Source organism: Ambystoma mexicanum, chromosome 7q (genome assembly GCF_040938575.1).
Source record: "Ambystoma mexicanum isolate Mex_15411 chromosome 7q, UKY_AmexF1_1, whole genome shotgun sequence".
Classification (NCBI taxonomy): domain Eukaryota; kingdom Metazoa; phylum Chordata; class Amphibia; order Caudata; family Ambystomatidae; genus Ambystoma; species Ambystoma mexicanum.
The window spans coordinates 568412983-568429542 of NC_090941.1; the positions used below are offsets into that span (position 1 = coordinate 568412983).

Consider the following 16560-nt stretch of genomic DNA (forward strand, 5'->3'; position numbering starts at 1 on the left):
AGTGCATTTGGTTGTGTGTGGGTCAGGTGGGCATGTTGCGAGATATTTACTCCTCAATGTGTATTTACATGGGGCATTGTAGTCGACGGGCTAATGACTGTGAAGCAACTATCCACAGTTGTGTATCCATGGGCATAGACAAGTTGTAGGGTTGCATGGTGGCTATGTTGACAGTGCATGGGTGTCATGTCAGTGGGCTCCTGTAGCCACTGATTATCGTCATTGTGGCCTGATGCCTCACAGCGATGGTGATTGCTTGCTGAGGTTCACGTTGCTTGCTTGCATGGCAGTGTGGGTGTTCGTGGATGCCTGCAGGGTTGTCCATTTATGGGAGAATATGTCACTGTGGTACTCACCAAATTCAGCTTTTCTGCTGGCTCCTAGCTCGGCCGTGCCCATGCCCTCGATCCCGACCATGTGCAGGATGCCACTGACCAGGTCCTCCAATGGTGTCAGTTGCAAGGGTTCCACTGACCCACATCCAGTGGCAGCTGTCTCCTGGCAGTGGATGGAGATGAGGCTCCTGGCCTTGAGGTAATTCCACCTCTTTTTTCATGTCCTCCACTTCACATTGAACATGCCCTATTGTCACCACCTTGTCTCTGAATTCTGCCCATTTGTTGTCCTTGCGCTGTTGGCTGGTCTTCCTGTGTGATGCCCCATACTGCTCCTCAGAGTGGGCGACCACTTGCTCTGCCAACACTGTCAGCTCCTGCTCCATGAATTTAGGCTTCCGCTGCCTCATTTCGGGCCTCCTTTCTTTGCCCTTTCCTGAAGACATGCTTGGCCTTAGCTGGGTGTCTGGATGGCACTCCTATCTCGAGATAGTCAATGGTTTGTGATTTCCAAAATGGCTGCCGCACGCGACCGGCAGGTAATTCGGCAGAAACTCTGCTGAACCACACAGCGGTAACGATAATCCTGCTGCAGCAGAGTTACCACCGGAATACAGCCAAACTCGTAATGAGGCCCTCTGCCTTAATGCGAGTAAGACAGAGATCCTTCTCATTGGGACACATGCACCCTGTTTCCCTCCTACCCTCTTGCCACCCTCCCTGTGCCCTCTACCCTCACCATCCCTGGGAGGCCAAAAATCTTGGGGTCATCTTCAACTCTGCTCTCTCCTTCAGGCCTCACATTTGGACCTTGCCAAGAAGGCCCAATTCCAGCTGCACCTCCTTAGAGGCATTCTCCCTTTTCGCACCTTTCCTCAGAAGCTCAACATCTCCAGAGCTCTGGCCCTCTCCAGGCTGGACTATTGCAACCGCCTCTTCCTCAATCTCCCCCTTTCCTCCATACGCCCCCTTCAGCTAATCCAGAACAGGGCTGCAAAATGTATCTTTGGCCTCAAGCGCAGGTACTGTATCGCTCCAGCCCTAGAATCTCTCCACTGGCTCCCGGTGGTCGCGAGGATCAAATTCAAGACCCTCTGCATCACTCACAAGGCTTTCTGGGGCCTGGGACCACGGTATCTCCAACTGTCCAACTTTCCCTCCCTAAATACCTCCCTGCTAGAACTCTCTGTTCCTCTAACTCCAACTCTCTGCTTGTCAAACGCTTCTCTAAGCAGAGTGGGGGGGCAGATTCAGCTGATGCCTCTCTCTGGAACAGCCTTCCTGCCCCTCTCAGACTTGAGTAGGACCTCCTTAAATTTCTCAAACCCCTGCATTTCTCTACCTCCTTCTCTCTTTCCCTTCCCTGCTAACCACCCCACTGCCACTGAGACTGGTGGCCTGGACCTTCATGAATCTCACAGGGTCCAGGACCGCGACCCAATCAACACCAGCACCCCCCCCCCCGCCCCACCTCCCTTAGCACTACCCCTGGAGGCCCCTGCCTGGTGGTTGTACATCCTGCCTGGGATTCCTCCGCCCTAGCACTTAGCCAGTGGCCTACTCCCTGGCTCCCCTTGCACTTCCTTCCCGGGCTACCACCAGCACTTTCCATACATTGCTCTCCCCGCCCCCTTCCTTCCCTAACTCCAGCACTTCTCTTGCACGTCCGAATGTCACAAAGCCTAGTAGGACCACGATTGCATAATTACTGTTTTTGCCATTGTTATTTACTCCCCTGTTCCCTCCCCATTTGTCTTGTGGCACCTGGAAACACAATTTTGTTTTATAGGTGCCTAACAAATGCTCAATAAATAAATAAAAATCCTGGTGTTTTGAATTTACTGTAGTTTGATCTCAGCATTTCCAAGAGATTGTGCCTTGCTCATTGGGGCCCTGATGAAAGGAGCAGTTATTGTGTGTTGATGTTATGACAAGGGTTTCTATTTTCAGCACCTGCTCAGAATGAAATGTGAATTGTGAATTATATGTGGTGAAAAGATGGATTAAGATTTATTGTATTGTGGCATTTAAGGAGTAAGCTGAGTCCTATGAGATGCACCCACAAACTCACATATTTGTAGTTGCAGGCATGGAAAGGGTTGTGCTCATAGTCACGGCGGAGATGTCTGCCAGTATCTATGTCATAACCTGTGATGCTTGTCGCCTTAGAAATTGGGTGCTAGGTCCGTCCTGCTGTCCAGGTGGGGATATACCACTTAAGAGCCAGCACTTCCTAAACTAGCCGAGTATTATCAAGCATAACGCGACAGCAAAAACGCTATTCAGCCTACATTGCCTAGGGGAAGGCAGGCAGATTACCCTGACAGCCCAGTGGGTATAATGGGCCCACTCACTACCAGATTTCAAAAACGGTCATCCAACTCCAAAAAGTTTAAGGCTGGCTCTGCCCCTGGACCTTAGGCACCTGCCATAAATTAACAGGGGATGTAGAGAATAAGGGAACCACACAACCTAACAAGCAGATAAAGGCCCTCAATGGGACTGAACAATCATGTACACTAAAGACACCACCAGCACTGGTATATGTGGAAGACCCTAGACCTGGTGGTTAGCACCTAACACATATTGGTAGGGGTAGACCGAAAAAAAGGAACTCAATGCATTTGTATCTAACTGACAAATAGTCTAAACATCCCTAAGGCCTACACCAACATTCATATTAATTTGGACACCGAGGGCATAGTAGTTAAAGTAATGCAAATGCACACATGACACTCATAGCCATAGAGGGTAGGACATATTTCCAAACCATAGCCAAAGGCTTCCAAGAATTAGGATACATTTTATCAATCATTAGCGTAAAAATACATTTCATGGAAAAATATTTACAGTGTCACCAAAATTAGCCATAGTGTTAAAATAAATTCACCATTAGAGAAATGCAGACCATGAAGTAAAAATCACAGGCAAGTACTAAAATTATAGTTCTTGGTCCAGAGTTCACTGAACCCCTTGTAGGAATAGGGAAGATTTAAAGGGGCAGGTAAGTACCCCCAGAGTCAATTTACGAAAGTTCCAGAGTGAGTTGAAAGTTCCATAGGAATCAATGGGATTAGAGTCAATGGGCCAGGCAATTTAATGGAGGCAATTCAGTTCTACCCCACAGGTGCAGATGCTGTGGGCAAATAGCTCCAGATAAGGCCAGAAGAGACCCCAAAGAATCTCAACCCAGGACTAGAGGGATCGCTTAGAGTATTGCAACAATTTGCCCAACCAGAATCAAAAAGGTATGTACTGGCTATTTTGGTGATAATGGCTCCAGCACGGCAAAACAAATTGGTACGTACAGGGCGTCTTTTCCAGGATCTGGTGCCCAGGCTCTTGCACTCTGAGCCAAAGAGGTCCTAGATGACCCAGAAAAGGAACAAAGGACCTTCCCAGGACATCAACTTTCAAACCTGAAGTGATGAACTTGTCGAAGCAGACCCGGGGATGGTGAGGGAACCCACAAACATGGCTTCTGGAGGCTCAAGGAACAAAGGACGAAGGCAGCACAGCAGCAAATGATCCCCGGATAGTAAAAACGGCTGGAGGCTCCGTGGGTTGTCCTACACTGAAGATCTGACATGGTGATGAATTCTCAGCAGCCTTCTAGACAACAGCAGTGACCCACAATGACGCAGATGATTCTGGAGAGAAATAGCAGGATGCAGCAGTGAATGACCAAACAACAGTTCCATCATGAACGGCTCAATCCAAAGATGAGGGGAAGAAGCAGGAGTCTTCAGACCTGACCTTCAGAAGCCAGTAAGGGCTTTAAACAGAGGGAAAAACTTCTTAAGCAGATCAACAGGCCTGTTTCTTCCAAGCAGAAGAACAGGAAAATAAGACATAGAAGCAGGGTATAGTCCACAATCGCTAGAGGGTGCTGGGGGAAAAGGTTTAGATTTCCAACCATAATGGTTGGTCAATAGAACCTCCACTCAGCCTAGACCACCAACCCCACATGAAGGGGAGATAGAATTCCAGGACTTAAAGTGTCCAAACCAGTTTAAAATCAATATGGAGGCTTTCATTGTGGGCTTGAAGTCAGAATTACCATTTTAATGCCAACCTGTGTATGCCAGAGCCTAAAACGACAAAATGAAAAGAGAAATATAAAAAACAAATGCTCTAGTGCCCCAATGGCTACTAAACAGGCACATTGGGCTACCAATGTGGTAAAATGGCTTGCACTCCTGGTGAAGCAGAAACTACGCTATAGCTGTCACCAACCTACTCCCTAAAACCGATGTACGGTTTTAGAATCACCCTAGGGCAAACATGGGGTGCCTCAGTAGCACCCCCAGGGCTGTGCACTATGGCAGTTCAGTAGAAGATCACAGAACCTAGGACATTTTTACTGGTGTTTATTTGAATAATGAAGATAAAGCATATATTTCCCTATTGCTATGTGGGTGTTCCCTGCCTACGTAAATAATTAAGGTGCTCGTCAGTCATCAGAAAGTCGCAAATGAATCAGTCCGCTGTCCAAAAAAGAGTTCAAACTAACCCTACCACTATTGTAACCAAATCAAATAAGACCAGGAGAATGTCTCCCTTCCCCTGATTGCAGTATGGCAATGTCTCTTCTTCTCTTCACAATGCCTTTTTAGTAGGCTATTCTTAAATAGTCTCTGGTCTACCGGGGCAAGTTTCTCCTGCTTCATAATGATTCGCAGATAGCCTCCCGGTTCTCCCATTCTCTCCATTATCTTTAATTCTGCATGGGAAAGTCACAGGGCTTGTATTGGCTCAGGTTCTCTGTTTGCTCCGCTTCTCTGTCTTATTGAATCTGCCAGCGTCCCACCCTCTGACCTCTCTTTCCCCGAGATCAGGTATTGCTGCAGATAAGCAGATGCCTGGCTGTTTCTCTGTGTTGTGGTTTTGGCGTCGTTGGACGTGCGTTATGCCCACCACAAAAGGGACATGGTCACGCCATCACTGGGATTTGAATTCCAGTCTCCCCGGCTCACACAGCGTGTTAACGCCTGTACCTCCAGGGTTTTGTTTTCGTGTTCAGGCCAATTCTGAAAGTTCTGAGCTCTGCGGCTCCACCCCTCACAGGTGTCATTCCGTAATGGGGCTTCCCCTGCTTACTCTCTCTGCGCTCTCCCTCGACTCCTCGGCATGTCTTGCTCTCTCTTCAGTCTACTCACAGTTTCATGGAGGTCTCTAATTAAAGAGACACATCCTCTTTCTTGATCGCAAAGGTATTTTTCAGTTTTGTCTTCTGCCGAGTCCATGGCTTCTACAGTGTTCTTCTGATAGTCCCATATATGCCACTATGGGAAATGGCTTAGGAAGTTCCTTGCCGAAACGGGAGTCATTGTCTCCTAAGGGGGAGTCTCTCCGAGTGAGGTCCCACTTGCCCAGACCCCTAGCGAGGTCCTTGCGAAGCAGACTCACCTACCTAGCTTCAAAGGGGGAGGCTCCCCCTTGGGGAGAAGGGACGAATTCCCTCGATTTGTCAGAACACCTAAGGGTGACCCAATACCATACACCTTCAGTAAGGTAAAAAGGTTTGAATGGCAGGGAAACCTCAGAAGACGTCCGCTTTGCTGGAATGCAGTGATTCAGTGTTGACCGCGACTTTGCTTCCGCGACCGCAAGGTTGTGGAAAGAAGGGCCGATTACGGCACGTGGGTCGCGCGCAACACACCGAGGCGGAAACGGAGTCACCGCCGTCACGTAAACACCTACGCGCGCGGACTTAGCGCCACAGAAAACGGCGTTAGAACCGTGTCCGCCCCTGCCGACACAGAAACACCGGAAGCGGAAATACCATGACCGCGGGGAAAAAAACGGAAACAGAGGCAGCCATTATATAAAGCACAATCCACTTCCATCCTCAGACACCACAGGTCAGATCACCGCCCTTAGACTGACAAACCATCCAACACCATCATGGCATCCAGGATACCAGCACGCAGACAGAAAAAGCAGCGCTTCAGTGAGGCTGAGCTCACAGTACTGGTGGAGCACATTGTTGAGCATGCTGAAATGCTCTTAAGTGCAGATCAGCGGCGCGCTTCTCAGCAACGCCACAAGGAGGTGTGGGCAGAGGCAGCACGCAAGTGCACAGCGGTTGGCGTGACCACACGCTCAGTGAAGGAGTGCCACAAGAGGTGGGATGACGTCAGGCTCCGGGTGCGCAACCTCATCACAGTACACCGCCAACACAGCACTGGTACTGATGGAGGCCCTGCATCCCCTCTGAAGCTGCAATCGTAGGAGGAGCGCTGCATCAGTGTCATGCACCTTGAAGGGATCCACGGCATAGGAGAGGCAGGAGTGAGCCCACCTGCAGATGCTGGTAAGTGCACAGAGTACAAAGCCACATGTGTGATTGGGAGTGACCCAATGGACCCACTCCCAATGCCCCCCCCAAACATGGCAGGAGTGCCCCATTGGACCCACTCCCAATGCCCCCCCCAAACAGGGTAGGAGTGACCCAATGGACCCACTCCCAATGCCCCCCCCCAAACAGGGCAGGAGTGACCCAATGGACCCACTCCCAATGCCCCCCCAAACAGGGCAGGAGTGACCCAATGGACCCACTCCCAATGCCCCCCCCCCCAAACAGGGCAGGAGTGGCCCAATGGATGCACTCCCAATGCCCCCCGCCCAAACAGGGCAGGAGTGACCCAATGGACCCACTCCCAATGCCCCCCCAAACAGGGCAGGAGTGACCCAATGGACCCACTGACTGGCCAAACGACGAGTATCACATCCCCAAAGCACGACCCCTCGAAATTCACACAGTGCGTGCCTGACTGGAAGCAGAGACACACACCAGTGTGTATCAATAGTCAAAAGTGTTGAATTGCAAGTGGACATGGATTGTGATGTTTGATGCATGTGATGGACACATTACTTAACACCACACACCTAACCGCATGCCCTCTGTATCCCCACAGTCGTGACAAGTGACAGCGACGACGGACAAGAGGCTACGCAGCGGCCACCTGCAGGCACACAACGCAGCACTCATGTCCAGGAGGATGATGCGAGCTGCTCTGGCACACAGGCACCGGAAGAACCAGGCATACCAGCAACATCAGGCACACCGGCTGCAGCAGGCACACCGGCAACAGCAGGCACACCGGCTGCAGCAGGCACACCAGCAGACAACACCATCCCCATGCAGCCACCCACCCTGGCCCCTGATGATGATTCGCAACCCATCTGCATAGCTGAGGAGGCTGCATCAAGTGATGGGAGTGCCCCGGCCATGCAGGCGAAGCAGTACAACAGGGTGAGGGGGACAACATAGATGGCCTGTCACCCATCCATGGCCTACAGTTCAGCCCCCCAGAACTGCACAGCCCCATGCGCTCCCCAACTCCATCCATGGCTGAGCTCTGTACACAATTGCAGCACATCGAGCAACAACAGACCACCCTGACGCAGCTGGTGGAAAGACAGCTGGAGGAGGCCAGGCTGCAGCGTGAGGAGGCCATGCAACAGCGGGAGGAGGCCAGGCTGCAGCGGGAGAGCAATGCCACGTCGGTGCGTCGGCTCACCAGGTCGATTGGACGATTTGCAACCACAATTCTCACCCTGGCACGCCATGTCAGGGAAGGGAACAGTGTGCAGTCCAGCATTGCAGAGTCAATGTTGGGAGCCCAGCAGGCGTTTCAAGGACGCTTGCTCATAGTTACACCGACAGTCACCTCAGCCAGCACCACCCCATCCAGCTCTGCTACTGGCAGCCCACGTCGGTTGACTGGATCCGCCAGCAAGGACACACCTGCGCCCAAGCACCCCCGCAAATAGTGGCATGTGGGGATGCCTGTCAACATGACATTTGGGGACACCATGGGTGTTGGAGGGTTGGGAACGTTTGGGTGGTGGGTGGTCATGCGTGTACAGCTTGCCTACCCAATGTACTTTCTTCCATGTTTAATTGATAATACAAAACCTTTGAAAACTACCATAATGAGTGGACATCTGTCATTTCATTAGCAGACAAAAATCATTTATTCACTGGCATCGTCATAACCATGCTTTGCTGTCCATGTGCAGTCTCTCAAAAGTAAATGCGAGTGAGTGCATCCCGTGCTTGTTGGCCATCTTGCGCACCCCTGGGAGGTTGTGCTGCCACCCCATCCCCATCGACATCTCCATCCCCATCTCCATCTCCATCTCCATCCCCATCTCCATCCCCATCTTCTGCGTCTGGGGGCAGCGGAATGTTCCTGCGCAAGCACAGATTGTGCAGCATGGCACACACAAGCACAATTTTACCCGTCTTCACTGGGTTGTAGAGCAGTGATCCTCCAGATCTGCTCAAGCAGCAGAACCTGGCCTTCAGTAGGCCAAATGTCCTGTCAATCATGCCACGTGTGCGGACGTGTGCCCTGTTGTACGCCTCCTCATGCCTGTTCCTTGGCCTCCGTACAGGTGTCATCAACCATGGCGTGAGTGCATATCCAGCATCACCTACGTGGGATGTAAATGTGTGGGACATGTCAGTGTTTGTGGTTCATCTCATGATCTGATGCAATGCAATATTGTGTCATCATACATTCATCCATATGGGCCTAGCCGCGGTCGGAAGGGCATGTGATTGCCATCCATGGGTAATTGTTGTAGATGGTGGCATTTGGACATTGCACTATTACTTGCTGTGCATATGAAGTGGACCTTATACACGATACTGGTTGGTAAGTAAGGCACTGTGCAATGACAAACAAACATGGGGGAGTCATTCCATGGCCTGTGATGATTTGGCTGTTGCAGGATGTCTTATGTGCAGCCGTCATGTGCTTGGGGGGGGGGGAAGTGGTCCTAAGTGTGGGTGGCTGGATTGAGTGGATCAACTTGTATGGCATTGGCCTGTTGGTAGTTTTGGTCGTATGTCTACTTAGGCAGGGTGTGAACTGTGGCAACCTGTCATGTGTAGATATGTGATGTTTGGGTTATGCTGACCGGCCATTACATGGGCCAGGGGGTGATGCATGTGCAGTGGTAGCAGCCAACTTACACAGGTCATTGGCCTGGGCACTCACCACACTTCCACAGGGCCTATGCATTGGCAGTTGTACTCACCCAATAGCCATGTGCTTTGTCCAGCGTAGCGTTCCATGTAGCGTGGCAATGTGGAATTCCGCAGGACCACTGAGTCGTTTGTTGACCCCAGAAAATGTGCGCAGCAATGTGTAATCAGCAGTCCGGCATTACATACCATCTGTACATTCAGTGAGTGGTACTGTTTCCTATTGCGGTACACCATCTCCATTGCACGTGGTACTGTCAGCTCTATGTGGGTGCAGTCTAATGCACCTATGCAATTTGGCATGGCTGCAATGGCATGGAATGCCAACTTGGTTGCAATGACCTCTGCAAGTGAACGGGGTAAGGCGATGTGTTCCGACACATGGCGCAGCAGAGCGTCCAGTACCTGTCCCAATATTTTTGAAAAACAGGGTTGTGAGAGCCTGTGCCTGCTTACCAACTGTGTGCTGATAAGTTCCGGTGCCTAGGAAATGCAGTACTGACACCACCTTCAGGAGGGGGGGGGATTGCGGTTGAGATGGCAATGTGGCTGCTGATGTCGTCCTCAATCATGGCGGTGATGTACATGATTGTTGGACGGTCCAGCCGGTATAATGTGTGGATCTGTCCTGGGGTCAGATTCCAGGGTGAGGCGCTGATGCGGGGTATTGCAGGCTGCCTGCGGGGTCGTGCTGGCTGCACAATTGGGTTTGGCATGGGTGCAGGGTTTGCTAACTGACGCCTGCGCCTCCTCCGCCTCATCCTCCTCTGCACCATTGCTGCCACCATGTGCACTGCTGCCTGTAGGTTCAATAGTCCCAGTCCCAATGCTGCTGCTGCCTGCATTGTTGTGTTTGGAGTTGGCCAGGGTGTGGGTGTGGCCCTTTTGTAGCCTCCCAGTGACCTGCTGGGTCCGGCTGGCCTCATTTGGGGTACCTGTGGCCTGATTCACTTCACCTGGTACTGTTTAACGTCATGTTCGCGGTGGCGTCGATACCGCCTCCGTGGCCACGGTTTTTCCGCCATTTTTGTGGCGGTGTTTCCATGTCTGTGGTACTCGTGATGCCCATGGTGTTTCGTGTTGCTGGTAACTGGGTGGTTTCGCCGCTGTCGCATTCTATGGATCCCTTAACTCCGCGGCGGCGGTTTGTGGTGGTGGTTTTTCCTGGTCCGTGGGTCGTGACTGCACGGTCACGTAAACAACGCCGGTATGGTTTTACCGGTGGCGTTAAGTCCGGGTCGGCAGACTCGTAATGTGGCCCAATGATCCAAAAATCAAAAGGGGAAAAAGGGACCTTAAAAAGTGGCTCTAGAATTCCCCAAAATTAGGAATTCTGTCTTAACAGGATGACTGTGTGCATGATATTAATTCTGTACGATTTTTAAAGCATCTTAATGAACTTGCACTGTAGAAACCATGCGACTCCTTATTTTATAAAACATTACATCTGCATGTGTTTTCACAGTTTAGAATCAGATAGCCAATTCATATTACTTACTTTCGCTCTCTTCAGCTTTAATGCTAGACTTAAGAATGGATGCATTTTCCAGGCAATTCAAAACTGAATTTGATGGCCCACTTCCCCATTTCTTCCTCTGGGCAATATATGGCAGATTACCTTCCTTTCCAATTTCCAAATCACCTTCTGCTAAAAGGACAATGAAAAAAACACCACCGTCAGTACATCCTACACATTTGTATTTTTGCTTGTTGGTAGTGAAATTGAATTATCATTTATTTAGCATGGTAATAATTGTAAATCATTCCAAAATACATTTTCAATTCCATCTGTTGTCTAAAATAAGAACCAGTGTGTACAGAGAAGAACACAATACTTTATGCTGAGCAGCGAACGTTATGAGGCCATGTAAAAAGAACCAGCACCTGCCTTATTTAAGTTCCTTGACATTAAGCAATGCCCAATCTATAATGATTTCACCCAATGAATCCAAGACGCCAATCAAGAGACATGGCTTTGGTGTGGGTACGTCCAAAACCTACATTCCTCAGTCCTTTGAATAGTGCACTGTAGCTACACAGAAGCTTTTGTAATTCACAGTAAGGAATGGTTAAATTATGATTAAGATGTGCTTTAGTCTGTTTAATGTAGTGCACTCCATTTGCTCATGTCCAACCCATTTTCTTTTGACTTTCAAATACATACTTTGAATCCCTACATAACACATTTCAAGGCATGAGATAAAATATAATTATCAAAATACCTGTGATGTTCCCATAACTACATGGTAATGAAAGTAAGAGGTATTTTAAAAAGAAGTCTAAAGATTATCAGTTTTTATTTTAACAGAACAAACCACACTGCCTCTCCCGAGATCCCTCAAGGTGCCTCACTAATTCTGTGTGAGGCAAAGGAAAGACCCTTTGCTTCTGTAGGTCTTGAAACTGCATGTGAAGACCAGTCCAGCAGGGGAACTGGAGCAGGTGATTACGCCACCTGCCCTCATGATAAAGAGGAAAGAACATCCAGTAAGTGTGCCTTTTTGCAGGACGAAAATCATTTGTACAAGCGCCCCCCCATAAAATCCTCCATGGCAAACACCACTAAATTGCACCCCCAATAGCATTTAAGATGGGCAATTAAGACGTTTCCAATTTATTTCTGCAATGCATTGGTCCTTTTATGATATGATATATGATATGATAGTTTATTTATATAGCGCCTATACACAATGGGCCTCATTACGAGTCCGGCCGTAACCACGGCGGTAAAATCGCCTGGTTACCGCCGGACTCGTATTACCATTCCGCCTCCGTGACTCCCGGAATTACCAGGGCATTACAGCCCCGGTGTCCCTGGAATTCCGGAGGCGGAATTCGGTAAATTCGAATTCGGAAGGACTCAATGGGAATGGGGAAGTGGAAACACCGGCACCACCTTGTGATGGTGCTGGTGTTTCCACGTCCGCCTATAGGTGGGAGGTGTTCAACCCGCCAGGTCAGACCTGGCGGGAAGATCACCTCCCGCCTGCAGGACTCGGGATCGGGCGGTCCTGAATTAACAGTGCCGGTGGGTTTACTGCCACTGTTAATTCCGGACCGCCCGAACCGTAATGAGGCCCAATGTGTTTCAAAGCGCTTCAAGGCAAGGGAGGGAACAAGGGAAAATACAATGACATTCTTACATGCCATGAACAGTAAGGATGTGACATTAACTATCGTACTCGGCCTGACGACATTTCAGATAGTGCAAGAGCTAAGACATAGATAAGGAAGGGAGGGGGAGAGTGGGAAGGAAATGGAAACAGACAGGCAACTACCGTACTAGGCCTGACAACATTTCTGGTAGAGCCGGAGAAAAACAAAGGGTGAGGGAGAGGGGGGGCAGACTTTATGCCACCTTTCCTCACTCTTTATCATTGCAGGCTGCGCATTACAAGGGCAGTCCCATCCAGTCCTGTTGTAAACAAGGGGCAAGGGATGGCTGGCTCTAGTCTCTGAAATTCCCTCTCTTAGATCACTTAGATCTATTGATTCTTGCATTCTCTTTCGTATGAAATTAAAGCCCTTTTCCTTAAACTCCTGCTCCCGAAGACCATGCTTTTGCAACATCTGCCCCCAGATGCAGTTTGGTCTGCTCTGCATTCAGCGCAACATAAATGTGTTCAATCAAATCAAAATGAGATGGTAGAACCTTCCTTGATACCCGATGTCAAGACGTATGGTACCAAAAGAATGATTGTCCTTGGTCTTGCACGGATATTAATATCAAACTTTTTTTTCATAACTTACTTTAAACAGTTTGGATGGGGAGCAATGACATTGGGCCCAGGGTTTAGGAAACTTGCCTTTAGGCACAGCTGAAATCTGAAACCATTTCAAGACCCATTATTTTTATTAAAAAGTTCTCCCCAAGCTATCAAGACCTGGTAACTAAACTATGGTGGACGGTATACTTTTCACTGTTAGCCTGCTTGATGCTCATACATAGTGCCTTGCAAACATTTGTACATATGTAATCCACAACTTTATTGTAACTCATGTGACAAAGTAACTCCCTGCCCATCGACTGCTGCATAACACAGGGTTTATCTCACTGCAGAAGAGATGCACTGGTGAACGGTTTCAGTTTCCAGAGGAAACTGGTTTGCGATCCCATCCGTACAAGACATCTCTTATTCGGCACAGAACAGATGGTACCCGGAGAAAATCAGTGTCCCAGACAGTTCCCGAGGAGTGAAGCCACGAAGAACCAAACTCGTTCCAGGATGTTAAATCACTACTTGTGGAAATACAATGGCCCAGAATGCAGGGAGACAGCATCAAACGAAGAACTCGTCCCTTTGTTACGCTTCTTTGATGTCCTGGGTGTTAGTCTTAACACTGCATCGCAGTGGCGCTAGTAATGGTTGCATAGCAAACCATAACTGGAGTATTTCTTGGGTTTTTCGATTTTACTTTTATAACCACAACATCCCTTTAACAACAGTTTTTTCCCTGAATTTCGTGGGTTTTTATTAGTAGAACTTACCTATAAGTCTCTTCAACTAAAGTTTAGTCACTGAATTCTATAGGTTTTTACCAGTGCAACTTAACCATAGCGTCCACTTAACGTTTTTTTCAGTTAATATTTATAGTTTTTACGAGTGCAACTTAATTATACCGTCAATTTAACAAGGTTTTTTCTGTGAGATATATATATATATGCCTTAATGTTACATGCATATCACATATTGCAAACATGGTTTCATGCTTACGTTCATTCTGAGCATTATGTTTTCTTGGAAGTCGTATTCAGCAGATTGGGATATATGATGTAAGGCTTGATACCGGTGTATTTCCATTGAGTTCATGCTGCTGTATGAGTAACAGCGTTGCGATGAATGTATTTGTGTTGAGTAGATTGGGCATAGGACTTAAGTCCTTTGGCAGACTTATTTTCTATTGAGTTGATTGGGGCATATATGACATATGTCCTTGGTAGGTGTGTATTTGTTTTCAGTACATTGGGGTGCATGACTGGCAGACTTGCTGTTAGCATATTTGTATCAGTGATGTGACAGGATTGTTATGCTACATTATGCTCTCTCATACATTTAGGCCTCAGATCCTCCATTTTGTCTTTGTCTGAGGCCTACCACTGCACTCAGATCCTCTGATATGCCCACACCCCGCCTGGAGCACATTAGACCAAGACACACATTAGACCAAGACCCCCTAACAAAGCAAAGGGACAAGCCAGACCTTCTCTTCCGTTTGCTCTCTACAAGTATAGCATTAGCACCATATATGGTAGATAACAGTGTCAAGTCTGCCTGAAGAATCCCGCAGGAGTGAAGCTGGCCCACCAGACCCCCTAAGCCTGCCGGCCCAACAATCCTGCTACTTAAAAACTATTGGACTGGCAAACCCAAGGGGAAATGGGAATGGAGAAAATAATAAACTCAGGATCTTCTACTACTTTTGTCTTCTGCCTGTCTTTTCACAATTTGGCCTGGTCAGTAGAGTTCCTAAAAGGGAATTATAACATGTGGTCAGTCTGCTAATATTACCCTCCTGGAAACTACCTCTGCCCCCATATCAATCTTCCTTTACCTGTGGCCTAAGCTTTATTGCCTTTAGGCTTTCGATAACTTCTTGAACTAACTGATGATAGTCTTTCATTAGTCACACTGGCTCTGCGCGCACAAATGCTGAAAACCCTCTTAGCCTCCTCAAGTGTCTTCCTCTGTTCTCTCTCTTTTTCTCTCTGGTGTGACCTTCAATTCAATTAGCCCAAAATGTCTATTTAATCTTTAGTCACAAAAATATTTCTGCGTGTCTTCTCAATTGTCTTTATTTTACTTGTTCAGAACATGAGATCTTCACACGACTACACGCAAAGTCTCGAAGTCTCTTCTTAATACCCACTTACTGAAATTCTGATCTGGAAAGTCACTTGCTCCTGCACGAAGTCCGGAATTACAGAGATTCCTCGTCAAAAACATATTCAATCAGAATGATTTGCTCTCTTCTAAAAAAGCTGCGATCGCAACAAAAAGAAAACGGTCCTTCTGCAAATGGCGGCGACACACGAGCCACATCGTACGGTCCCTTCCTCTAACTCGCGCTGGACGGAAAGCTATAGTTAAGCGCCCGCAATAGCAAACGAACTCCAGGAAAAGTTGCCCGTAGCAAACGTTACTACTTAATACATTCAAACAATTAGTAACGCGACGATTCTTGTCCGCTCACCCAATTAATAACCATTGTATATGTTACACGCGCCAGATAATTAAAGTGAAAACACGCTATTGCTCTTACTGTTCTCTCCACTGAATTCAGCACCTTCTTAAAAACCGCTACTGGATCTCCTCACAGAATTGCATTCACAGACTCTTCTTATAGTAGAAGATACAGCTCTCCTTACAGTTTACTCAAGACTTCCTTTATCTCTCAGTTACAAATATTAGCACACTTAGCTTTGACTGGTCTTCAACTGCCACTGCAAATCTGCTTTCTCTGCTACTTTTGTTTCTTCAAATGACCTCAGCTGCAGACTCCTTCTTTCACCTAAACATGGATTGGGCTTTAAACTATCACTAAACAAAGGGTCTATAGACTTTCTAAGGAACTTAAAAGCTGTTATTTACTGGAGTACAAGATATCATGACCTACTCTGATGAAAACTAAAATGCAAGGCAGTTTAGAATTCCACTGAGAGTTCTAAGTGGTGACAACACAATGTCAGAGCCAATCACTGTTGTAGTATTGATCCTCCATCTTGGCTTGGGGAAACAAAGGCTTCCCGATGAGGAAAATTAAGGATAACAAATGCATAAACCCAAACCTGCCACACAAAGCAAACTCTCTCTCCCAACCAACCTAATACTTAAACAGACCTCCCTTTCTACACCTCAGAACAAATGCCTAAAACCCCAACAGTTACTGAATCCCTAACAGTGTGCAGAACATAGTGTGGAATCCTGTCAAACAGTAGGGTTTCTGCGAATGCTGCTTATCCATTTTACAGCACAATGTACCTGCAAGGCTTCGTCACAAGGTTACAAGTGAGAAGATAACTATTGCCAAATGTCTGCAATTTCATGTCCAGTACCTCCCACCATTGTGAAAATGCTATAATATATTAGTGATTGCTTCTGATATGCTATATAACCTGCGCTCTAAGGGCTGTCCTGAGAGAGCTCAGAGTGCTGACTGCCCACCACTTGCCCTTATGTATTTTCCTGCATTTCCGTTGATAATTTCTCTGTATGCTGTTTATTC

The 16560-nt window shown here is 47.9% G+C and overlaps 1 protein-coding gene across 12 annotated transcripts in view; it reads right to left on the minus strand.

Moving 5' to 3' along the window:
* Positions 1-16560, minus strand: part of NEK3 (NIMA related kinase 3) — a 493231-nt gene that overhangs the window by 136593 nt on the left and 340078 nt on the right. For 9 of the 12 annotated variants that reach the window (XM_069640019.1, XM_069640013.1, XM_069640010.1 and 6 more), the window contains one exon: positions 10835-10984. In XM_069640019.1, the coding sequence (XP_069496120.1) occupies positions 10835-10984 (150 nt within the window). The remainder of the gene's footprint in view (positions 1-10834; positions 10985-16560) is intronic. The other 3 variants (XM_069640021.1, XM_069640017.1, XM_069640014.1) reach the window with 1 other exon arrangement.